Source organism: Varanus komodoensis, unplaced genomic scaffold, assembly GCF_004798865.1.
Source record: "Varanus komodoensis strain SLA01 unplaced genomic scaffold, ASM479886v1 scaffold29_1, whole genome shotgun sequence".
NCBI lineage: Eukaryota > Metazoa > Chordata > Lepidosauria > Squamata > Varanidae > Varanus > Varanus komodoensis.
This window is the reverse complement of record NW_025335759.1, coordinates 383,163-408,602: the sequence shown is the minus strand read 5'-3', so window position 1 is coordinate 408,602 and position 25,440 is coordinate 383,163. Positions and strand designations below refer to the sequence as shown.

The 25,440-nt window shown below is 46.0% G+C and overlaps 1 protein-coding gene across 1 annotated transcript; it reads right to left on the bottom strand.

Annotated features, from left to right (window-relative positions):
* Window positions 1-675: 675 nt before the first annotated feature.
* Window positions 676-24,663, bottom strand: LOC123025961 (IgGFc-binding protein-like). The gene is made up of 12 exons (XM_044435146.1): window positions 24,250-24,663; window positions 21,455-21,508; window positions 19,245-20,471; window positions 18,232-18,431; window positions 17,207-17,348; window positions 14,289-14,890; window positions 10,753-11,317; window positions 8,750-9,342; window positions 8,042-8,612; window positions 5,633-5,832; window positions 3,946-4,326; window positions 676-2,244 (listed from the first exon to the last, which is right to left on the bottom strand). The coding sequence occupies exons 1-12, from the start codon at window positions 24,254-24,256 to the stop codon at window positions 1,966-1,968; spliced, it is 4,821 nt and encodes a 1,606-aa protein (XP_044291081.1). The 5' UTR covers window positions 24,257-24,663; the 3' UTR covers window positions 676-1,965.
* Between the last annotated feature and the right edge of the window lie 777 nt (window positions 24,664-25,440).

The following is a 25,440-nucleotide window of genomic DNA, read 5'->3' as shown; positions in this document are numbered from 1 at the left end:
AGCTCCTCCCTTGCCTTTGCCAGTCCCCTGGCCACTCAGCCCTCTCTCCTAGCCTGTGCCTCTGCTGCTCTGCTGCTCTGCCAAGAGGCCAGAGCCAAAAGGGCTGGCAGTGTCTGAGCGCAGCCTTATCAGACCCTCAGACTGGTGGCCCCGCCCCCTGCTCCCTCCTGGCCCCTCTAGCCCCTCTGGCCCCGCCCCCTTCCTCTCCTCTGCTCCTGGCCCCCTGCTCCGCTGCCCAGCTCCTCCCTTGCCTTCACCAGTCCCCTGGCCACTCAGCCTCTCTCCCAGCCTGTGCCTCTGCTGCTCTGCCAAGGCATCCTATCTTAGGATCACAATTAGCCCTGGGACTCAAAGGAGCCACTCTTGTTGCCAGTCTCTTGCCCATAGCTCTGCACTGGAAAGGATCATGGACAGACAAAGCAGAGTGGACAAGGCCACATGCAATTATCCCCAATGTGGGCATAGCAAAAGACTTCTTAGTTGACAGCTGTCATCCCAGCAAAGTGGAAATCTCAATTCTTTGCAATATATTTACAAGGTATTGCCTTTAAATCCCTTTTTTCAAATTTTTGATCATTAAGCAGAAATAAACAAAACTTGCAGCCAGATGGAGAGCACCCAGGGGTGTCATAGCCCATTTTTCTGGCACTTACAGTAGCAGTATGACACAGGACATGAAGATCAAAGAGACCTTTTATTGCAGCAAATCTCATGGTAAAAACGTAATGGTTTCCACTCTCTAGAAATCATATAGCCAAACTGACAAGTATAGGCACATTGTTTAGTTTAAGAAACAGTTCAAAGACTAGAATCATATCAAAAATTAGTCCAATAATTTTCAGGTTGGGACCTCTATGTTACAAAATAAAAGGCAAAAATCACATAAGGCAAAGAACATTTGAGGCAGTTCAAGAATTTGTTCACAAGTAATTTGCAAAACTAGAATTTATACAGTGGGCAAACATTGGTCCAACAATATTTTCTGTATCAAAATCTCTCAAAGCAGACCAAAGATCAAAGGTCAAAACAAATCTCATATTTGATTTCAGAATTATATGCAAAAGTAAGGTAACAAATCAGAGAACAGAAATTATTATCAGATAAATTTTGGAGAGATAGTTCATATTTATGTTGAGATGCATCATGGGAAGAACAAGTATATGCGAGCAATTCACCAGTTAACTTTGCAATGCGATAAGCTTAGTTTTGATGTTTCTACTTTTTAAAGTGGAATTTAAGTAGCAGATAACAGACCAATAGCCTCATCATACATTCAGTCTCAGAGTTACATGCACAGTGTTCCCATGATTAATCTAGATATGCAAATTCTAACCTCTTATCTTCATTAGCAAGGTATTTCAAGATAACATTACATAGCGGGAATTTCTTACTGCTTATCCAAGATCCTTGGGTGTGATCCAAAGAAAGGCTTCAAATGTGGTCTTAGCTATGTTTTTGTTGCCATTTTGTTTCATTTTGCCAAGGAAAATGCAAAATCTCTCACTTCAGTGGCACTTCAGTTACTGCAAAAGGACATGGATTTGCTGTTTTCCCTTGTTTCTTTTCGATAAAACATTTAGAAACAGAGTTCTTTTCACATTTCACTGTTCTTGGCTACTCTGTATTTTTTCTTGTTGTGGCTTCTGTTTGGGGAATCTACAATATTGTTAGCTCGTTGCTTGATAAGAGGTGCTTGAGGCTAAGCTTTTGCACACATGTGAACTAATGGCTGACAATGCTACAAGTGATGCTGCCATTCACAATATAAATGCTGAACAGTGAATTGCACTTAGCACTGAGATTTGGCTGCCTGGAACAACAGACCTGGAGAAGCTATGATAAAACCATGTTTCTGTGAAAGAGTCATGGCCTTTTGAATGAGGTGTCCTTCGGTGTGAACTTGGTTAAAGCTCAAGGCCATGCATGACTCCCAGAAGTCCCTGAAAAACATGATCTTTACTCATGTTAGAGGTCTTTGGCCTCCCAGGCATGGAGGACCTCATTAATGTTCTTCTCAATCTTCCCACTGGGCAGCTTGAAGTCATCCAAGCTGTCCCCATTGAAGTTTCCACATGGGGCACAGAGTTTTCCTGCAAAGGTCTCCTCAACCTTTAGAGTCACTTCTCCATTAGGATGAAGATGAGCCTGCAACTGAGAAGCCTTGTCAATTATGATCCCATCTGAAACTTGGCTCACAGATACACCATTTCTGTTGTATGGCAGCCTGACGGGACGTCCATTCACCTGGAACACATAAAGAATGGGATAGGTGGTGAGATTTGGGCTTGTTTGAGGCCCTGGACACAAACAGAATGCAAAAAATCAGGGGCTACTGTGAGTTTTTCTCTATGAGGCATTTATTGTGTAATCATCATTCCTTATGTGTAGTTGTTTATTGGTTCTTCATGATCCTTCACTTTTACTTTTGTACTTTCTGAGAACATTTTTAGAGCAGAAAAACTGCTGTACTATTTGTTAAGGCCAAGGAATATACTTTTTCCACTCGTACATTTGCACTATTCTGCTCTACCTATGTAGCAGAATCCCTCAGACAATGGTCTGCAAAAGCTGAAGGGAAACTCCTTGGGGCCCTACCTTAAAAATCTGAGATAAAGTGGTGTTGTGTGCATGACGACGGATTATTCCCCTCAATTCATTATACCACTTCTGCAGAGCAAAGGTGAATTGGGGAAAAGAGAGCCAGTGTGGTGTGGTGGTTAAGAGCACAGGAATGGGACTCAGATGATCTGGGTTCTAGTCCCCGCTCAGTCATGGAGCCAACTGGGTGACTGGGCCAGTCACAGACTCTCAGCCCAACCTACCTCACCGGGTTGTTGTGGTGGGGATAAGATGGTGAAGGAGAATGATGTAAGCTGCCTTGAGCCCTTTGTAGGAAAAAGGCAGGATATAAATCGAAAATAAAATAAATAAAAGTCACTTCACACAGTTCTGTGTGATGACTGTGGAGCAAGCGATTCCTTGCAATGGGAAGTGGTCCATTTACTTGACTGGGAAGGAGCACAGTGCTCTAAGGTTATGTCAAACATATCCACTTTTAATAATCTGAGAAGCTGTTATCCCAAATCAAGCAGGGAATCTCAGATACTCATGTGTGATAGTTCCAATCATGCTAGAAACACCGTATTCTGAGTGCACGTGTTCAGAACATCCCTCCCCATACACACATATCTGCGCAACTGAAATCCTCACTGATGGGCACCCCCTGCAGGCTTAGCATTCAAAAATAGCTCAGGTTGGACTGGGGTGAGATTGTAAGCAATGAATGAAACAAACAGAGATTCCAAGAGAGTCCTGAGCTTCCTTCAGGCTCTCTCTCCCATTTCCAGTTTGCAGCAGCCAGATTGTCCCCCTGGAACAAGCAAGCCAAAAAGAGGCTGCGGGTGCAATCCAGCATCCAGTGCCCTCTGCCCTTAATGCACAGGAGCCTCCAAATGAGGAGGATTACAAGCATGCACAGTGGCTGAAGCAAGGTGTGTTAACCATCCTCTTCCCTGCTAGCCCCTCACCCCGTGCATTGTATCTAGGCAGCTGGTTAGGCAGGCAGAGAAAGCACTGGGGAGGGGGAGAAGGGAGGCTGGAGCAGTGATAGGAATCAGCCTTGGCAAATCCCCCCCACCTCCTCCCCTCCCTGCACCCAGCACACCCCTTTTCTCTCTCTCTGAGGGGCATTTCCACTCTCAGAGAAGCAGCCGGTGTGGTTCTTTCCCTGCCAGCTGCAGCTGGGGTGGGGACTCAGCCCCCAAGCCCCTGCACAGATCTCACAGGCTCTTGGTGCTTGAGCTCTGAACATTCCTATGGTTCCCCCAGACTATGTAGGGAGGGCACCAGATCGGGTGCTAAAGAGATCTGGGAGTGGATCATGCAAACAAGCCTGAGCAGCAGGGATGCTGAATGCCAGTACCAGTTCTCCAGACCTCTACTTACCCATGCCCTATTGTTCTTTTTCACCGTGATGAATGTATCCGGCAAAAAAACGTAGACGGCTGCCCCAGCTGCCAGACTATCATCACTATTCTTTGCGATGCTCACTGCTACCCTAAACCAGGTGGAAGCATTTCCATCACATACAGTGGCTATGTCATAAACTTTACTGCACAGGTACTTTGCTGAGGCACCATCAAAAGAAGTGAGCTGGCCTTCTGGGCTGACTTTGCACTGGACTCCCCTTTGCTGACAGGCACGTACACCATCCTTAAGTGTGCAGGTCTTGCTAGACTGGCAGCTGGTTCTCTCACAGGTGATTTGGTTGGAGGGACCACAGGTACATTTCTCTGTGCAGTTGCTTGGGAAGATGCTCTCTCCAACCTGTAGGGCAAGGAAAAGAAAGAATATACTGAAAAGACAGGGGGATAACAAAGATTTAAGCCATGTTTTTGCCTTTTTTTTTTGTTTATTTCAAATCTGTTCATGCTGCCTTTCCATATTGCAATAGAGTGTGTGTGTGTGTGTGTGAGGGGGGTGAGAGGAGAGAGAGAGAGAGATGCACAGGGTGACTTATTTATTTATTCGTTTTATATGCTGCTCCATTAGCCCATAAGCTCTCTGGTCAGGTTACAACATATTGAATACAATACAACAATACAGAATCCACAAGGAGCAATAAAACCAGTAAAACCAATAAATATAATAGAAAATAGAATCTATGAAATTAATTAAAGTAAGATGAGGTGAGGTGAGATGGAAGGGGACATAACATATCAAACCAACTAAACAACCTTAAAAATAAAATGAAACATACATGAAAATTAATATGTCTAGTATAGAAATCATGAAATGGCAGCAACAGTTAAAGATATAAAGTATTTCAAAATGATCATTAAAATCCATACAATCCAATGAATTCACCCAGCAAAGCGGCTGTGAAACAGGAGTTGGCATCTAAAGGAATAGAGAGCTGTGCCAACCTGATCTCCAGTGTAATTGAATTCCATATCTGGGATGCCTAAAGTCTCCTGCAATGCATTGTGGTATAGTTGCTATCTCACTTTCCTGGCAAGAGCACGCTGCAGACAAGAAGGCTAGGGCCAGCCACTCCCGGGCCTCTAAATGGTACCTGTTAGGGACTGGGCCCTGCACTTCTGCCTCTAGAACTGATCCTGACTCAGTCTGGATGGGCAAGGAGGCAGGCACAGCAGGGAGAGATGAATGAAAACCACCATCATGTCCAAGGAAGCCCTTCCAAAGCCAAGGGAGCACAGGCTTCCAGCGGCGGGCGGAGGTGGCCATGGGAATCAGGGGTTCAAGGGTTAGTTGTCGAATGACGAGGAAGGAACAATGTAGCTTCGTGCAATGTTCTAAATGATTGGAAGTCAAGGACACTGCTTGGAAGAGCCCCTTTGATAGCCCATCTGGCTTGAACAGGGAGGTTTATAATCTTTCTGACTCCTTCTGTTTCAGCTTTGATGTGCACCCAGGAAAACCCACTAACATTAAGCTATGCCAGCTTTGAGCCTTTGGCTCCTCTGTCTGCAGGCAGACTCTAGTCCGAATCCTGATTCTTGCTTGCTTGCCTGCAGATAATGCAGAAGAACATCTGCCTGAGAGAAACTCCACCTCAGGAGCCAGTCTGCAGAAGAAGCAGGGGGCATCCTCAGACCCCCTCCTAGCTTACCTTGAGGTACAGTCCATCAAGTACGCAGCCACATTTGTTTACAGGCACGCAAGTGTCTCCATCAAACATGTAGCCATCATTGCAATGGCAGCCTTCAAAGCAATTCTTCATGCACTGGACTGGAGCATTCAAAGCAGCGCAGCTGGTGTCACAAGATTTGGTGCATGTCTCGTAGTGGCTGTTAGCTGGGCAGGCGAGGGCTAGAAAGAAGGAGAAAGCAGAAGGAGTGACGCCTGGCAGATATGGATGCTGGATAGGGGGGTGAGTGCCAGTACACTGGCACTGAGTCCTGGCAAGGTGGGAGCCTGTGAGTGGGTGATTCCTGAGTCTGGAAGATAAGACTTATTGCCTGTTCTGGATGGGGTTGCACTCCCAGGATCCCCGGATAGACTCATAGCTCTATCCTGTGCTGGAAGTCCAAGCGGCCATGGTTGTTCAGAGTAGTGTTTATTTATTTACACATGCATTTATAGGCCGCCTATAATTGCCAAGGGCTTCCTAGGCAGCTTACAATACATAAAACATATTAACAGAGTAAAATACATTAAAACCAATTAAAACATAATGAATTAAAAGCAATTAAAAAGGGCCACAGCATTCAGGCTAAATGTTAAAAAAAAATCCTTAAAAGGTATGTCTTTGCCTGGTGCTGAAAGGAAAATAAAGATGGCTCCAGGTGAATTTCCTCAGGAAGGGAGCTCCAGAGATTGAGTGCAGCAGCAGAAAACTTCACCTAGTTGCCATCCCTCTCATTTCCCCGAGGGGTGGTTCTCATAGAGGGGTCTGCTGAGCTGATCTAAGGAGGCGAGCAGGTATATATGGCAACAGATGATACTTCAGATAGCTGGGCCCCAAACCGTTGAGGGCTTTATATGTCAATACAAGCACCTTGAATTTTGCCTGGGCCACAACTGGTAGCTACTGAATTTCTTTCAGAACTGGTATTATATGGGCTGCTCTAGAAGTACCAGTTAGGGTTGAGAGGAACCCTTTCAGAATGTGTCCCTCAAGCATTCCATGGACTTTCTCTCAAGCTTGGCCCAGTCCTGCAAAGTGAGTGGAGCCAGGAGGAAGCCCATGAACACTTGCAGATGCCCAGTTGTGCAGCCAGCAATCTTCCCTGTGGGATGCAGGAAAGGAGGGCTGTGAGTGAGCACTCCAGTCACCATTCCTAGTGACCAGACTTCTTTCCCACTTGCTGGTGAAGATAGCAGTGTACTGCTTGAGCAACATGGGGGGCTTGATTCCTGGTGAGCCCCTGTGACCACTAGATGTGCCTTCCGGGAACTCAGATTCTGGGCTGCTACAAAGTGGACCGGAATCCAGGGTGCTCAGCCTGGGGAAAATCAGAGGGATTCCCATCCCCAAACAGATTCCTTGTACATCCTAATTCAGAGTGCCTTCTACCAGTGTTGCCTGGCAGGCCAGCTATGTCCTCTTCTGGTCAGGGATAGCCTAGCTACAGTGGTACAGAAACAAGCCAGACATGCTAACTGCAAGGTATTGGATGTGCGGTGGCACTTAGAGCTGGCCTGGAAACCAGGTCTTGTGCAGAATGCAGCAGCTCAGCTATGCTCAGGAGCTGCCTTCTCCCAGCATGCAACTCCTTTGCTGAGGGAGCTTCACAGGATGCCTGTGAAGGGTTTGGTACAAGTGTGTGAAGCCTTAAATGACGGGTGCCCAGGATGCTTCAGAGAGAGCGTGTTCTCCTTTGAGAGCCTGCCCTGTCCCTGAGGTCATCAGATGTTGAACTGGTGGTGGATCCTTTTGGAGCCTGTCTCAAGCACATCCTCCATGGCTTTCCTCCTGATTGCTTTCTAGGGCCTGCCTCTGGTGGTCAGACAGAGTTGCTCTGCTGTTCTGTTTCCAATGTCTGTTGGGTACTTCTTTATTTCATCAAGACTTCCTTGCTTAACCTGGCACGTTTTTATCACCATTCTGTTTTTAAGAACTTTTGGCACAGTGTTTATTATTGCATTGCATTTCTACCCTGCCTTTCTTCCCAAGATGGCTTGCAAGGTTCTCTGCCTCTCCATTTTATCCTCACAACAACAACCTTCTGGGGTAGGTGAGGATGAGAGTTTGTCACTGGCCCAAAATCCCCCAGAGAACTTTCTGGCTGAGAGGAGACAAACATCAGGCTCTCGCAAGTCCCATTCCAACATTTAAGCACTATACCAATTGACTCTTAGACCTTTTAACTTAAACAGTTCGCTGTTCTGAAGTTTGTTCTGTGGAGTGTTATATAACATTTCAAATTAACAAATACATAATCTGACCACGCCCTCTAAATTGATTGGCAACGAAGCAAATACATTATGTGAAGGCATGCAAGGGTAAAGTACTACCTAGCGGGAAGCTGGAAAGGGTTCACTCTAGAAGTGGGGAAGGAAAGCCTTGCAAACTTACGACAGAAGGAGGAGGTTCTCCAGGCACCGACTGCCCCTCCAGCTGCCTGACATGCAGCTACGTAGGCCTGAAGGCTTCGGCAGAGGGATTCCTCCGCCCCTTCCGTTGCACACATGTCATACAGGCAGAGCTCGAAGTACTCAGCAGGGCTCACCAAGGGGTGACATTCTCTGAAAGGGCCAGATTTGGACTGGATCATTCCACAGGACTGCTCAGCCCTGTATGGGTCGATCTGGGCTGAACTGCAGGTGGGGCATCTCTCACCACAGCCATCAGAACAAGCAACACCATCCACAGAGACCTTCCAGGAGGCCCCAAACTCTTCCACGTTTTGAGCATGTTTGCCATTGGGTAGCAAGAAGTCATCACTCTGGTCGCCATTGAAGTTGCCCCCCAGACCACACATTTGCCCCTGGTAGGTGCTGGGGACAGTCACACGGACATAAGAGGAAGTATCATAAAAGACTGTGAGATCAAACCGTGTGTGGACAATGATGTTGTTGCCTTCCTGGCTGATCCTAATTTTCCCATCTAATGTGGTCAGTGGCAGATTACGGGGCTCTCCATCCACCTGTACCAATGACAAAGGATATCAGCTGGGACTGCATTTCTGGCCATGCACAAACACACCTGCACACTGAAGCCGTGGCCCAATCCTCCCTGTCAACACGCAACTTTAACCTGGTGTGTAATATGGTAGGTACTTACCACACTCTTCCATTTTATTCCTCTCTCCAAGACAATGGTATGTCCATACACAGAGAGCACAACAGCCTTTACTAGTACTGATGGGGTAGCATCTACTTTCTCATTCTTCACCAGGACTGAGAAGTCCTCCAACTGGGGATCGTTGCTGCAGACTCTGGCTAGCGTATATGTGCAAGAGCCATGGAATGTGAAAATCAGTCCATCAAAGGAGATGTAATGGGGGTCCCCAGATTCAACCATGGTTCCATAGCTGATGGGATGGCAGCCTTGGACGCCATTCTCCACGCTGCACACTGCATTTGGTCCACAAGACTGCTGCCGGCACTTCGTAATTCCATTGCCCAAGCATTGGCACTTCTCTCCACAAGATCTGCTGGGATAGAACTCATCTCCTTTCTTGTAGTATCTGCCCTGGTGCTCACAGCCACACTCAGCAGAAGGGACACATGTGCCCCCACTGAGGATGAACCCAGGGTCACAAAAGCATCCTTCAATGCATGGCGTTTCGCATGTTTCCGGGGCAGAACCATGGCACGTGGCAGGGCAGCTAGTTCCACAAGGTTCGTAGTGGGAATTGTGTGGGCATGGAAGGTCTGGAATGGAAGAATGAGGAGAATGTGATGGATGCTTGCAATGCAGTTCAGGCTAAGGGGAAGGATTCCCTGACTGATACTTGGAAAAGAATCTCAAGGACGGTGTGGTACAACGAGCTCCTCCCTCCCTCCCTCCCTCCCTCCCTCCCTCCCTCCCTCCCAACTCTTCCCTTGAAATAGCTCAAAATGGGTCCTTGCTCACTGTTCACAGCCACAGAAAAAGCCATTCCTGGGAGGATATCAGAGAATACCAAGAGAATCCTTACAACAAATTTGTGATCGTAGCTGATTCCAAAAGGGATGTTCGAATATGTAAAGCATTTTCTTCACTAACTCATTGTAATTCATACTCCATGTGGCTTCTTGCAATAACAGCTCAGTTGTTCTTGGCTGCTTTAATTGTATTTCCTCAGCATTTGCATTTCACATTGTTTTAATGGGGGAGACAGCACTAAACTGTAGGGCTACAGTGTTAATAGGTTGATAGGATGAGGCAGTTTCCCTCAGATAACCTGGTAACACACCGCTAACAATATTAGTCAGCTTGTTTTCAATTTCAGAGTTCCAGAAATGTGGATAGCTGGTGCCATCTTAGAAGCAGCATTCCCTCTCTTCTCACAAAAGGAAAAGCCTGACCCTTTTAAGAGCACTTTGTACTCATTGTCTAAAAACAAAGTAAATTTTTTTTTGCAACTACTGCTTCATACCCAAATCAATTGACTTTAAGTATTGTATATGACCCATCAATTGAAATTCTCCATTTCCCCCCACTCTGTGGAGTTTGTCTTGCAGAAATTCCCCTCTCTCATTGTAGATAATTCATTTAGACCAGGGTCATATCTGTTCTAGATGTCCCTAAGACATGGGGGGGGGGGTTCTAATTGACCCATTGGGGGGTGCTGATGCCCACTATGTCTGTAGGGCTCCTAATCCATTGCAGCTTTGCTTTTCCATTGTATAGGGAGTATCTATGATGCCCCATGGTGGTGAACCTATTCTGGGGCTGGAGCTCAGCATCATGGAACCCCATGGTGACAAGAGTCACCAGCCTTCAGTGGGCCCTGATGTTGCAAAAATGCTCACTCAGCTATGCAATGCCTATATTATGTTCTCTGCAGCTGTTTGGATAAAGACATGTTTTTTCTGGTGGTTTTAAGTCACATGACCCGGAAATATGGGGCTGAACAAACATGCACGAGCAAAGGTATAAGGTCTGTGAGACCCAACAGGAATTAATGCAGCAGAGGTGATTACAGATTTCAGGTAGAGTCCTTGTACAGTTGTATCCCCATAAGCAAATATCTTTATATACTATGCAGTGGATTCATCCCCTCAAACCCACCAGGATTACACTGGGGATTAAGTTCAGTCTAATATTAATGAAACGCCAATCTAGGAAGTCATGCTTACTGCAGAAGGATGATGATCTCCATGGCTCAATCTGGATGCCCTGAGATTGGCAGTCTGTCACGTAGGCACTGATGGCACTGCAGAGAGTGTCCTGGTGGCCCTTGTACTGGCAGGTGTCGAAAACACAGTCATCAAAGTAGGAGGATGGGTCAAGGACTTTGTGGCACTGCCTGAAGGGCCCATCCTTTTTGATGAGGATCCCACAGAACTGGTCCCCTTTGTAGACTTGTTTTTCTGCCTCCTTGCATACTGGACAGTCAGTAGTACAACCTGCCGAGCACCCTGGGACCTCCTTCACCTTCCAGCTGTCTGCAAATTGGATTTCATCAGTTGCTTTAGTTCCATCCTTCATGATAAAGTCATCACTGGGATCCTGATTGGCATTGCCGCAGAGACCACAGACAGCTTTGGCATAAGAATTGGGAAGTATGACCCTGGCATAGCTGTACCAGTCAAAGCTGACTTTCAGGTCAAAGTCTGTCTGGATGAAGCCATGGACACCACTAGTATAGGCCTTCACTTTATCTTCATAGAAGAAGGGCAGGTCCACAAAGACTTCATTGACCTGGAAAGCATGTGAAAAAGATCTAGGAAATTCGGCAGACAAGGATCTGGTTTCATCACCACTGGCTGACAGTCTAGATATATATGATACGGTGGGAATGGGGAAATCTGTAGCCCTCCAGATGATGGTGGTCTACAGTGGACTACCATTGACCATGTTGGTCAGGGCTGATGAGAGTTTGAATCCAAGAATCTCTGGAGGGCCTGACATTTCCCATACCTGTTCTATAGGTTGTATATCTTCCCCAGGAGCTGATGTTCCAGTAAAGGTGAGTTCTTGTCCCATGTCATGAGGCAGGAACAAAAAGGGTTTATGACTTTAACAGTGTTATTCAATAAATAATCTACATTCCACTGACTTTCAGATGGATTTGGCTGACTCTTGAAGACTCTCTCTACTGTGCTTTCTCCCATTTTCTCTGGATACTTGGATAAACTCACTTCAGACTAGTTTAGAAGGTCAACTGCAATTGCAAAATACAGTACAGCAGTCTAATTACTGAATCATCCACCAGAGGGCCGCTGTTATCAGTGAAGCCTTAATATTGCATAAGCAATAAATATCATTCAAACAGAAAGTTTGCATATAAGGACTACTTCATATTACAAGCTCCATATAAGTTACTCAAATAAATCAGCAATTTCTGCAAGGGAGGATATAATTCCCAGAGATGCTGGTTTGCACATTTGAGTTGAATTAGGAGTCTCTTACTCATATTCTCCATATACTGTGCAGAGGTTCCTTGCCCTAATCTCACCTTTAAGATTGGCATGCCACAAATTTCCAATAGCAATGGAACCAAATACTGGATTCATTTCCTTTCTGTGCAGTTCCTACCCTTGCAAGAGCACTGCTGGACCAACAGACCTGGCTGCCTTATACTCCCCTTCACACTCACAAGCTTTCTTCTTGGTTTCTAGTTATGACAATTTTATAGCTCTGCTACTCATTATCCACCCTTTTTAACCTGTGTATCCCATTTTCATTGTCTCACACTGCTCTCAGTTGTCCCTAGAATTCTTGCTTTCTTTCTAGAGGTAACAGAAGTCCCTGATCTTAAACTAGGGTGGGCAACTTGTGTCTTGGTATAACTTAGCAGGTTGCAATGAATTACACCAAAATGGAGGTGCTTGCTGTTAAAGGTCCAAATCCTGGATTAGAGGTATGTCAACTAGTTCTAGATGGGATCACACTTCCTCTGAAAGACCATGTTCAGCCTGGGGGTGCTACTTGGCCTAGCCTTTCAGATGTCAGCTCAGACAGAAGCTTCAGTCAAGAGTGTCTGTTATCAACTTTAATTGATTTGCCAACTGTGCCCCTTCCTGGAGAAGAATGGCCTGAGAACAGTAGTGCATGCTTTGGTCACTTCTAGGCATGATTCCTGCAATGTGGTGTGTAAAGGACTACCCTTGTGCCTATGCTGGAAACTGCAACTAGTACAAAAATGGCAGCCAGGTTGGTCTCTGCGACATCATGGAGAAGCCACAAGTCACCTCTTGACACTGGTTGATAACATGTTTCCTGATACAGTGCAAGCCTTTTTCCCTACATGCCCTCCTGCCCCCTAAGATCGGCAGCAGAGGCCCTTCCCCGTGAACTCTCTTTGGAAGAGGTCAGGAGGCAGAGCATTTGGAAGAGGGCCTTCTCTGCGGTGGTGCCCTGACTATGGAATGCGCTCCCTAGAGAGGTCCACCTGGCGCCGTCATTATATGTTTTTTGGTGCCAGGTCAAGACCTTTTTGTTTGGCCAATATTTTAACACATAGTAATTTTAATTGTGAAATTACTTATTTAATTTATTTTAAATGCTGCTCAGTGTGGAATACTTAATTTAACTTATTTTATTGAAGTCTGAAATAATGTTGTAAGCTGTCCAGAGACGACAGCAATGGACGGCCTACAAATTTTTTAAATATAAATAAATAAATAAGTGTTGGTAATTATGGCTTGGGTCCAAAATACCTTCAGGGGTACCTTGGGCCATACATTCCTCCCCTCCAGCTAAGGTCCTCTGGGGATACTTTCCCAAGGCCATCTTCTGTAACATTCATGGCAGCCACCCAGAGGACTTTTTCAGGTCCCTACGCTGTGGAATGCCCTGCCAGAATAGATACATCTGGTTCCCCAAATTCCCACCTTTACGAGAAGGTTAAAAACATATCTCTTTAGAGAGGCCTTCCCAGATTGGTTCTCATGTCAGTTTTGTTTAATATGTTGTCTCAGTCAATATTACTCACTGTTGGTTTTAATTAATTGTAAACCACCCAGAGCTTATGGGAATGGAATGGAATATAAATACTAAGATTATAGACTCTGGTTCCCCACAAGTTGCCCACCCCGGCTCCTTTATCCAAAGGATATAGAAGCATTTCATTTCTGTTCACAACTCCTGTGGGCATGTCCCATTTGCAGTCATGAAGATGTATGTGAGCAGCGAGAAAAGAAATGCTTGAAAATACGTTAGGAATATATGAGTATTGATTTTAAGTGCACTTAGAAATATAGACAATTTAAAGAAATATAGAGATTTTAAAGAATATATGCCATGTATGTTTAATGAAAGGGGAAATCACTCACTTTGAAAAATTATTCACAAAAATGCACACTTTCCTGTTTGAACAAGCAGAAAAAAGGTGATTTTTTGAAAAATAACTTCTAAGGCATGTTCCAAGAATTGGGTGCATTTGAAAACTGCTACTTCTTCCATCCATATTTTGCCTCCTCTTGTTTCCTTCTACCCTTCCTATGATTCTAAGCTTTCCTGTTTAAAAGCCACTGGGAAATCTGTGCCCGTTCCTCATCCATTTTACCTCTCAGCACCACAGCCCTGTAGCTTCTCAAAGTTACTTTATGAAATCTTCCTAGTGCCTAGCACTGCCCCAGACAACCACTTTTGCTCTTAGGAGGTTTACCTAGCTGACCTACAAGCTGGCCCCACATCTGAAACTGTCCCCAGTCTCTCCAAGAAGTACCTTGAACTTCTGTGGATGCTCTTGGCTCAGGCTGAGGGTCATATTGTAGACCTCCAGGGTCACCACCTTGGTGAAGGACACCGCCTTACTGCCTCGGTTGTTGTTCTCCACCGTGACCGAAAAGGGGGTGAGGTTGGGGTCATCAGAGCAGGTGCCTGCCAGCTGGTAAATGCAGGTCCCCATGAAGTCAAACTTCTTTCCATCGAAGGTAGTGTAGTGAGGGTCCCCAGATGCTATGCAGGTGGAATGTCTGGTGGTGTGACAGCCCCATGTGCCCTTGACCATCCTACATTTCTGGTTGGCCTTGCAAGAATCTTTCCTGCACTCCATCTTGGCCAATCTGGGGTTGCACCTGCAGCGAGTTTGACAGCTTTCATCATCCCAGAACTCCTCCCCTGCCTTGTAGGTCTTCCCGTTGTACAAGCAGCCGCAGCTCTCCACCGGGACACACTTCCCATCGCTGAGGACAAAGCCCTTGTCACACTGGCAGACCTCTGCACAGGTGTTATTGCACGCTGAGGGAGCAAATCGGTCAAAGCAGGTGGCTGGGCAGGCATTTCCACAGGCCTCATAGTGGCTGTTCTCAGGACAGGTGATGGAATCTGAAAAGAGCAATGATCAAAACAAATGAGGTTAATTTTCAATTGTGAGGTTAATGCTATCAAAAATACCTTCATTAGTGAGTTAACTCTATGCTGGTATGTTGACTTTCAGTTAATTTCCCCAATACTAGTCTCAGTTCCGGGGTGGGGGAATAACACAGTCAGATTCAGGTCTTCTCTAGATGAGGCTTTGAAACCAACACTTTACCAAGACTTCTGTTTGCTTCACAGGCTGAAGACCAGCCCCTTTGCATGTGCCCCCCCCTCAAACTTTTCAATCCCTACTTTGCCGTATGTCCCACTGCACAACCATATCATGGCGCTGCAGCATAGCAGAACGGCCGGAAATGTGTAGGCTTCTCATTCCGGTTCATCCCACCATTTCCAGTTAATACTGCACATTGCTTGCTCTAAAGCAAAGCTATAGGAATGGTTGCAAGAACAGGGGAGGCTGTTATGGTTGACCTAAGTGGCCCATTCAGCAAGACCATCTTGGGTCCATCTTATGGAGGCCCAAGAGATAAAAAGCTCCCCTCTGCAAGCAGCTGCAGGCCTTTGACAGTAGTTAGATGGGGATGTTTGAAGAGAAAGCGTGGAAAACTCCTAATTTATTCCCCACACCAACATTTCTTAAAATGACTTGTACTCCACACTCAGGGTGGAAGACACCTTCTAGATGAGGCTTATTTTAGCAAATGCACTGCCTCATTCATGGAATGTTAGGAGAAGTCTTCCATTTTAATGCTCCTTTGTTTTCCCATCTTTAATTCCTTGCTTTTGCTTGCCAGCAAAATAAATATAATCCAGAGAAGGTAGGAAAGACAGGTTTACTACATGATGCTTTTGGGCTGCCAGTAATGCACCTTCAGATTCTACAAGTGTGCTTTTGATAACATGTGTCCTAGAACTTAACTACAAATACAGATTTCTGAAAGGGTACATTGTCACCAAAGCACTGAGCATATGTACACCAAGCATATGTGAGACTGAAGATTTGTTTTGCTTTTTGGTACAAAAGAGAAAGTACAAAACTAAGATTCCTTCATGGTGAGATAACACCTTACAGAGTGTCCTAAGGTCCAGATATGGAAGCTTGGAGATGAGCCTTGTCTTTTATTTCACTCTAGCCTTTGGAAGTTGGGTTCCCTCCTTCCATTCAATCAACAGATAATTCATTGGCAAAAGGCACTTTATTTCCAGTGTACAGCCAGCAAACTAACAGCTGGCTAAGTAAGAGCCTGTGAGCATGCACAGAGAGGTTCACTGAACCCAATCCAGAAATTATTTCCAAGAATCTTCCTTTTTAGTAACTCTGGGCTCCACTCCCCTAAGTGTGCTTCACTTGAGAAAGGTTAGCTTCCTATATCTATGCAGACCCTCTAAGTTGGCTAGCCCTGATGCCACATCATGGGGACAGAAACAGGTCCAGACTCCTCTATGTCCTCTCCCAAGTCCCCTTCTGGCACTTCCACACCCTGTTGGGTCCCAGGGTCTACTTGAAGAAGGTGGCCTTGAGATAAGCTCTCCCTTCTCCACCATCTCTATGTCCACACACCTCATTTCCCAGGCCTCACAGTCCTCATCCAAAGAGTTGGTGCCACCCTGGCCCTGAGAAATGTGCCAGGAATAACTGCCTCTTTCATTGCCAACTCTAGTGCAAGTAAGTGCAGCTTTGAGTCAGTCAAAACTACCACACTCCTGGATTGGAAGATTAAATCTCCCCCTTCCACAATACACACAGTTTGCTCCCCAAAGTCTCTGCTGATGCCACCTCCAAAGGTGTCCAGGAGCAGCAGCTGCACTGAAAAAAGTGAGCTGGGATGGCAGTATTTTTGAAACTGAGGCTGGACCTGTAAACATTCATCTGAAAACTTTTTTCAGCTTTAGGACTTACATGGGTAGCTTTATCATGTCCTTTAACACGTGCATTGATGCTTTAACTTGGAGGCCTGCACGAGCAAGGGGTTGGACTAAATGGCCTTATAGGCCACTTGCAATTCTACTGTTTTATGATTCCATGTCATGCCTTTCGAAGCCTCCAGTAGTCTGCATGGGGTAAAACGATGATGTTATCAGGCTTTGCTCAGCCGTGTGTTCAGACGAAGCCTACTTTGCATGAGAAGTGGGCAATGGCAGGCCTACCTAAAGGTGGGAGGGTGAAGAGGCCATGATGCATCCCTCAGTGTTAGAGCACCTCTTGTGCATGCAGAAGGTCTCACTTTCACTGCTTGGTACCTCTCAATAGTCCTGCCCAATGTATCTGGCCAAGAGGATTCTTGGCAATTACACACGGCTTAAATCAATGCCAGGAGTTACCTTCCTTATAACAACGCATGACTCCATCTTGGACTGTGCAGGTCTCATCAGTGGCACAGCTGTGGGCTTCGCAGAGTACCCCTTTGCCTGGGATGCAGTGGCAGCTATCCTGACACTCATGCATCAGCTTCACTTCGTCAGGCTGGGGTAAGATGTTGAGAACAATAATAGAAAGCAATATATTCAAGGCAGGTATCAGTTCAATAACACCAACAGTACATGAGAGATCCAGGCTTGGGATACAAATAACAGAGACTCAAGTGTTCTGAATGTCCCGATCACTTACAATCACCTATAAAACTAGGCATATATCTGCGAGGCGAGGCGTAATGGGCATAGCCACAAGTCTAATATTTCAGGGGCAATCTCACCAACTCAAACATTGTGAGTTGCATACAATCACTAGGCAAGCTAGAGCCAGTTCATGCAAGGTTTTGCTGGAATTTCTTTATCCATTTTGAGTTTTTTTCTTTGCAGGAAACCCAAAGCAGATCTTATAATCTTCTTCTTCCTCCCCATTTTATTCCCACAAAAACAACTCTGTGAGGTAGTTTAGGCTAAAAAGTCAGTGACCATCTCAAAGCTGCCCACTGAACTTCATGCATCAGGTTGTGAACTCCCCCAGAGAGCTTTAGTTGTTGGGCACTATAAAAATTAAATAACTTAAATATAAATGCCCGAGTGGAGACAGAACTATGGCATCCTAGTTTAACACTAACCATGACACTAGATAGCTGAACTTCTCATAGTGGAAAAGTCCAGGACTGAGAAATGTTGTCTTTGAAATCAAAACATTGAGAACATCTCTCCTGCTTAATGGATATTGAGATATTTGGGAGCTGACCTCAAGTGCATGTGATGTCTAGTTGGAAAGTATGGAAGTAAGTATGGAACTAAGCCATAAGTATGGAACTAAGACAAGCACAAAGACTTAGAAAATCAGATCAGGTTCTAATCCAGAAGAACCAGTTACAGAACCACCATGAAGGAAGGGTGAGTGAATACCAGTAAGAAGACCAGCCTACCCTGAAGTAGATTCCCTCTCTGTGGCATCCACACTTTTCTTCTGAAACGCAGCCATTGTGATCATCATAGAAGAAGCCATCATTGCACTGGCAGCCCGCAGTGCAAGTCTGTGAACATGGTGGACGATCAGACGTGATGATGGCACAGCTGGTGGAGCAGAGGTCAACACAGTCCCTGTAGTGGCTATTGACTGGGCACACTGGAGAGAAAATGGTGTAAGAACGTAATCTGTGATTCCAAGAAAATGACCTAAGTGTGACCCATGACGGGAGGAAAGAAGGGTGAGATGGAATTGGCTACGTGCTGGCAAATAAAGAGAGAGGTAGGATGCAGCCAAGAATAAATCAATCATGACTGTTCCTTTATAAAGCTCTTGGGGTATGAGCCTGTCACCCTTATGGCAAATGTAGGTAAGCCTCAGAACTTGGCAGCTTACAGGCATCCCACTGCAGGAACAAGACCTGGTAGATCCATCTCCATCACACCCACACTTCACATTTTATCTAGAAGGCCATTTTCCCCCTCTAGGGCACAGTTGTGACTGTGGGGAGAAGGGCAACTGGAGCAGGTCTTCCTCCGTGATGTGAGGAGAGTGCAGTGGGACTTGGCATTCTGAGTGCCAGCTGCAAGGTCACAGGCAGAAGGTTACAAGGCACTGAAGAATCATACAACCTCCCAGAGAAGGACATGGTGCAGGTGGAGAGACCCAACCAGTGTGGTGGCTGGAACCTCATCCAGCCACTGCCTGGGACCAGTTTGCTGCACCGTGTATGAGCTTTCCAGGGACATTTCCAGTCACATTTGAAGGAAGCATTACATCACATCAGGGCATGGCATCACCCAGCAGCCCATGATGGACCAAGCGTGCATGCAAGTGCACATGCACATGTGGTGTGTGTTAATTTGCATCCCCACCTCAACATTGTTTTCCACCTTTGTTCCAGGCTACTGTCAAGCTATTAATTCACTCCTCCAATGCTTGGATTTTGAAATACACTGTAATGGTACTTACTGGGAGAGCAAAGGCCCACTGAGCCATAGCCATCACCATTTGATGCTCCAAGGATGAAGGCTCCAAAAGGTGCACTGGGATGCTTTAAGGACAAGGCACTCATTCTACTGCTCAGCCTGTGTTCAGCCCAAGAATACTCAGTGCCAGGGATAGGCATCCAGCGAATGTTTTGAACAGTTCTCTTATCAAATGCGATCCCTGTAGATTCTGAGGTTTTGGCTATGAGGACCACATAATTATCATATTGCTGCATTGCATCCATGTGGTATGATGTGCAGTAGCTTGTTAGGGGTGGAATGTTGATGAGGAACGGGTCATAGATTTTCCTTCCTCTTGTGGCACCAGTGAAGAAGAACAGCACCTGGATTCCCACGTCAGCAGAAATGTAAACTGGGTGAGAGTTCCGGATGTTAAAGTAGAAAACTTCCCCAGGGTCCAGAGAAATGGAGTGTGTTTTGAACCCAGTTTGCAACAAGATGGCAGCACGTTGGGATGCAAGTATATATGCCTGGTCAACGCTGGTCTGGAAGCTAAGTGAGGGGACAATGAAGGTGGTGCCCCAGCTGTGAACAGGCAAGAGCTGTTCGATCACATGGTCACAATGTGTATTTTTCTTAGCACAACTGTGCCCACTCAGGACAGCCACAGGTTCCACAGATTCCACCCTGGTGCCAGTTAGATCATCTGAACTTTGCAGCTGGATTGCCTGGAAGGCCTTAAGGTCAACAACCAGCCGGCTTCCTGCAGAATAAGACTGGCCTCCGAACGACACAGATCCAGTCAGGAGAATGTCTACTTGAGTGGGAGACTTGTAGGCTACAACTGCAAATTCTTTGAAAGTGCCTGCCATGTTTCCCTCGGGGGTCACCACATAATACAGTGTGCCCAACTGCTGGACCGGGTACACAGCCGTGGCACCAGTTGTGTAGTCCTTGTGGTTGCGGAAGAAGACAGAGATGTCTTTGTCTGCTTTGATCTGCACTGTGTCATCAAATAAATTACTCCCCACCATCTCAATGGAGGCTGGAAGCCTAAATGAAACAGTTTCCACTTGTTGGGTAGTAATGATGTGCTGGTGCTCATCCTTGTGAGTTGTCACTGTGATGTTGGTTCCAGGGTGATAGGTAGTGAAGACCAGCTCGAAGATAGAATTCCGGTCAGGTTGCTTGAGGTTGGTAGGGAAGACTGTGATAAAGTCTTTCCCAAATGAGTTTGCAAAACATGGTCCTGAAAGAACGATAGCTATTAGGAAAGGGATTGAACCAAAACCACAAGTATCTAATGTTCTGTCGTCTCTGGGGTAGTTTTTTGGTTCAAGATGCATCTTGCTTGCTTGTGGAGGCTTCCCAGGACAGGGTTGTGAAAAACTTGACTGTCCTGGTTGAATTAGGATGGTCAGGGGTGTATAAGAGAGCAATGGGGAACAGCTGACCTTCCAACTGTTGTTGGACTTCAACTTCCTTCAGTCCTCACCATAGACTATACTGGCCAGAGCTGATGGCAGTTGCAGTCCAATGACAACTAGAAAGCATATGCTCCATGCCTCTGACTTAGAGAAGGCACCGTGAGGTTCATGCACTGTGATGAAGAGTGCAAAAAACTTCCTCAAGCTGGTGCTTTCGAGATGCTTTGGCCTTTGATGTACTCTAAAGCATCTAGAGGACACCAGGTTAGGCAAGGCAGGAGTGATAGTAATGTTCTACCTGTTGGTACTCAGAATTCTCTCCCTTCCAGTTGGCTCAAATGGGTTGTGAAATTCAACCCCTATCCCCATTTTCTGGACTATCTGACCTTTGGGAGCTTTCTGTCCAGAATAGGGGTGGATGGGTGGGTGGGATTTTTGTATCTGATTTACATTATTCAACTTTCAGAGAATGGAGAATGTTATCAGTGGTTGGTCTTCCCGTCACAGTGCATTAAATAACCAAAGTTGTTTCCTAGTTAACATCTTTCTAAGACAATTGCACAATAGATAGGAATATAGTTATAAAAGTGTGCAATCCTAGGGCAGAAACAGAGGGTGTTGCAATTTCCGGGATGGTCTAACCATGCAAAAGATTGTGGGGAAATATCTCAACTATAGCATCACAAACTTTTTCACATCCTCTCATGCACTGAGACATGCTGTCGCCACAGGACAATGAGGAGTCACATGCCTTGGGATAGCCATTGCAAAACAAATGGGCTGCTCTCTACCTCAGCTTACTCACCAGCCAGGACCACCAACCCAGTCAAGAGGAAGAAGATCCTCCTTGTTGCCATGGCTGCAAAAGAAGAAGGAAAATAAAAGTCCTGTGCAATAAGTCCTGGCATCCTCGAGGGGAAAGGCATGAGCAAGCAAGCAAGCAAGCAAATGTGTTTGTAATGCATTTAAAAATATGCACGCCCAGAACATTCGCTGTTCTGCTGGTGACAAATTTTCAGAGACATGGTGCAAACCTATGAACTGTCTTCTAGCTGTTCTTTTAAGAAAAGCTTGCTCTGAAGCAATGAGTGGGTGGTCAAGAAAAACTTTGGTAGCTGATTTCTGAATATCAGGAGAGGCAAGAGCAGGCCAGGCTGCTTCTTCTTTGGCCAGTTGACAAGGGAAAGCCACCCTCAAAGATTGTTCAGAAAGAGCGATTAGTTCAAAAGAAAGCTTCTCTTGTTGGCTGCTAGTTGGAACAGTGGGCTGGGCTGGCACTTAAACTCTTGTATTGAGTCCCAGGCTGTTTCTGAGCACTGTTAAAAGTGCTTGCTTGCTTGCTTGCAGTTTGCAGAAACTTGCATCACCTGTCATTTTGCAGTGGGTGGAAGGGAAAAAAAAATCATACTTGAAGTTTAGTATGCATAAGTATGTGCAGAAGGTGGCCTTTTGGGACAAGCTTCTCCTGCTCCATAAGAACGCAAGACAACTGTCTCTCTTGACATGATATTTCCTACCTGACACATTATCTATCACCACCACCATTATTCATATATGCCAGCCTTCCCCTGCTGCTGCCGTTTAGATGTCTTGGGCAACAATTCCCATGTGGAGAGCATCAGTTTGGAGAGGGCTGTCATCAATTCTGTTATTGAGAAACTATGCTGCCAACATGGAGCTGCTGAAAATAAAAGAAGGAGCCACCAGCATGTTCACATTTATGGAAGAAAAGTACAAGGAGGATAAGCTCTCAAGAAACTAGGAGATCCCAGACCATGACTTTAGGTCACATGTTTTCAATACACTTTCAATGGCACTTGCACAAGGATCCCTAACATGGAGCCCACAGGTACCTGGTGTTCTGTCCCTTACCCCAGCATTTTACTGTATACAGTCATCGTTTTGTATGAAATGCATACCACATCCTAGCAGGTCTGCATAGGCTTCAACAAAAGAGAGCCAAATATCCTCATTAAGTATCCATGTTGCCCTACTGAAAGTACTGTAAGGTGCTCAACTGAACACATTACAGGGGAAAGCATTTATCCTTCCCATGTGTAATATCTTTTAAAAAGCTGCGGAGAAGTCATTTCTTCTTCCATTAAATTCTGTGAAGCAGGTAAATAGCTTCAAAGTGCGCGTATGCTAGTGCATATTAAAAACAGCTGCTGTGCAGAATGTATCTATGTAGTAATCTCTTCCCAAAAAGAAGCAGCCACTGAACATTACTAAAAGAAGAAGCATTAGTTGCATTGCAGTGGCAGCACTTGGCCAAATCCTTAGGTGTTGCAGTATGCAGGAGCCACAAAGCAAAACATTTTGCTGAGTAAGATGCAGTTCAAGATCCAGCGGCATGACAGGTAGACACTGAAGTGGTGATCCACTGATTATGCATTTTGTGGTGGTACCCACAGTGGTTTCTTAAGTTCTCAAATGTGCCCATGGGTCCAAAATTATAAGGAGAGCTGCTTCAGATGTATATGAGTTCCATGGTACTTAATCCTCAACCACCATTCCATTTTTATAACTGGCTCTACCTTCCTTATGGACTCTGATCATGGGCAGTTTTGCATTTTAAGCTCACTTAAATCATAGCACTCTAATGACTACAGGAAAAAAAATGGAGTTTGCTACTGCTCTCCCTACTTCCTCGCTACCTGCTACTCCATTGCACATGGGATGGGTTAAGCTGAAATGGCTAACTGGGAGTTAGAAAAGCAGGGGTAAGAATGCACAGGGGCATTAGTCGATCTTTACCTGATGTGCAGAGGCAGAAAGCAGAGGTAAGGAGAAGAGCAGAAGTGGTTTTCCAATCGTGTTGCCCGGAAAATCCAGGGGTGCACCAGAAGCTCATTCTGGGGTTCTCAATGAGAAGAATAATGTGACTTAAGTGGCAAAGCAGATGTAAATTACTTGCCTTAGACCTGTGACTTCTAAATAGCTGCAGGCACAATCCTATGCATGTTTAGATAATTAAAAGCTGTACAGGTCCCAGAATGCCCAGCCAGCTATAGTGAAAGCTGTAGGACTTTCTTCTGTCTGTATATGCACAGAATTGCACCCTTGGTCTGCAATCCTAGAATTCACTTCACTGTGTAGACAAGTACAGGGTTGTGCCAGCAACATTATTTGGAAAGTCTGGGTTAAAGAAACAAAGAGAGCAGGAGAAGGAGAGAAACTGATTAGGAAACAGGCAAAGGAGGGGAAAGGGGGGATCTCACCCATTGTAAAGCAGCAGAAGACAGAGTTGGAAACAAGAGAAGGGGAGCTGAGCTGCTGGTTCTCCACGCCACTACCAATTTCCCGCTCCTGCTGTCTGCAGCTCCTCTTAAATGAATGTCTTCTGGATGGACTATCACCAGTGGCAGTGAAACAGATTGGAGTTTAGAGCTACCTTCCTCCAGCTAGTACCCCCCAGGTGCATTCACCATGCTGTGTATGGATGATGGGAGATTCAATTCAACACATCTAAAAGGCATCCAGTTAGGTAAGGTTGAAGTGGATCCTTGCTTGGCTCAGGAATGACTTGCCCTTAGCGAGCTGGGTTCACCAGCAGGAGCTGCTCAGGGTCACCTGGTTCCATCTAAAGCAGACTCTTACCTTCCATAATCCTGCCTTGGCTTGATGATGAAGAAAGAGGAACCCAGTCTCTCTGCAAGTGCTTCTCCTTTTATAGGGGAAAGGAGGCAAAGCTCAAGCTCCAATTAACTGCTACGAAAGCTCCAGCAATCCAAATAAGCTGCATTTATTGGCAGAATAACTGTAAGAGCCAAGCAGTTTCAAATATGAAGGCAGATGATGAACAGCCTGGGCGTGGGCTCTCCACCAGCCCAAGGAAATCCAAGTGGTTTTGCTGTGTACCCACAAAACCATCTTGAGAGTACTTTTAAAAAAAAATAATCATAGTAGCTCTGAAAACATATTTCAACATTGAGATGGGTGTAGCTAAACATGATACTTGAGAATTAAGAGTAACAAACAGATCCTTATCGCAGCATGGATAGATTCCATCTAGCTTTGCTAAAACCTCTGGCCATGCTGAGGTCATTTATGACCTGCAGTTTCCCTATGTCCCCTTAAGGATGCTGTCTGACAAGTGTTGAAAAGGAGCCCTTTTACCCACGTGCTCGAGTTCCCGTCTGTTTTAGAGGGCAAGACTGCTCTTCAACTATCTGGGCATGATAGTGCCGGGAAGGGGAGGAGCTCAGGAAGGGCCCTGCAGCCCATAAAGCGCCGGCGGTGACTAGGCTGGCCGGCCTGCCCGGGAGAACCAGCACGCCGGACGGGCCCACCTCCTTCCGCACCGCCTGGACCATCACGTCGCCGCTCTGCTGCAATGCCACCTGCAGCCGCCGGCTACCACACCACCCTGCCAGAGGCCAGGACCACTGGCCCAGGACCAGGACCCGGCTCCGGCCTGCCTCCCCCGCATGGGTGAGAGACACACCGGGAAGGGGTGGAGCTCGAGGAGGGCCCTGCAGCCCATAAAGCACCGGCGGCGACCGGGACCGGCAGCCGAAGGGTGATGGCCAAAGGGCGGTCACCACCGTTTGGGAGCCGTTCAGGGGCCAAGCGGGGGGCTGGGCTGGCCAGGGGCCATGTTTTAATTGGTTTTAATTGCTGGTTTTAGATTGTTTTAATTGGGTTTTAATTGGTGCATCCTCGTGCTTATTAGGATGTTGCCTGGGGAGCGTGGGGCCGCCGCCATTGGGGTGGTGATGGGCAATGGGCGTTATGGCGTTGGGGGTCTAACAGGTCTGCATAACCATCTGTCCCTCTTTCTGGTTATTC

Bases quoted from the DNA above. Each gene is read 5' to 3' on its own strand.
- LOC123025961 (XM_044435146.1), bottom strand. The intron at 17,349-18,231 runs GTAGGCTGGTCT...ATCTTACCCCAG, and splicing joins GAGAGGGAATCTACTTCAGG to CCTGACGAAGTGAAGCTGAT. The intron at 11,318-14,288 runs GTACTTCTTGGA...CATGCTTTCCAG, and splicing joins AGCATCCACAGAAGTTCAAG to GTCAATGAAGTCTTTGTGGA.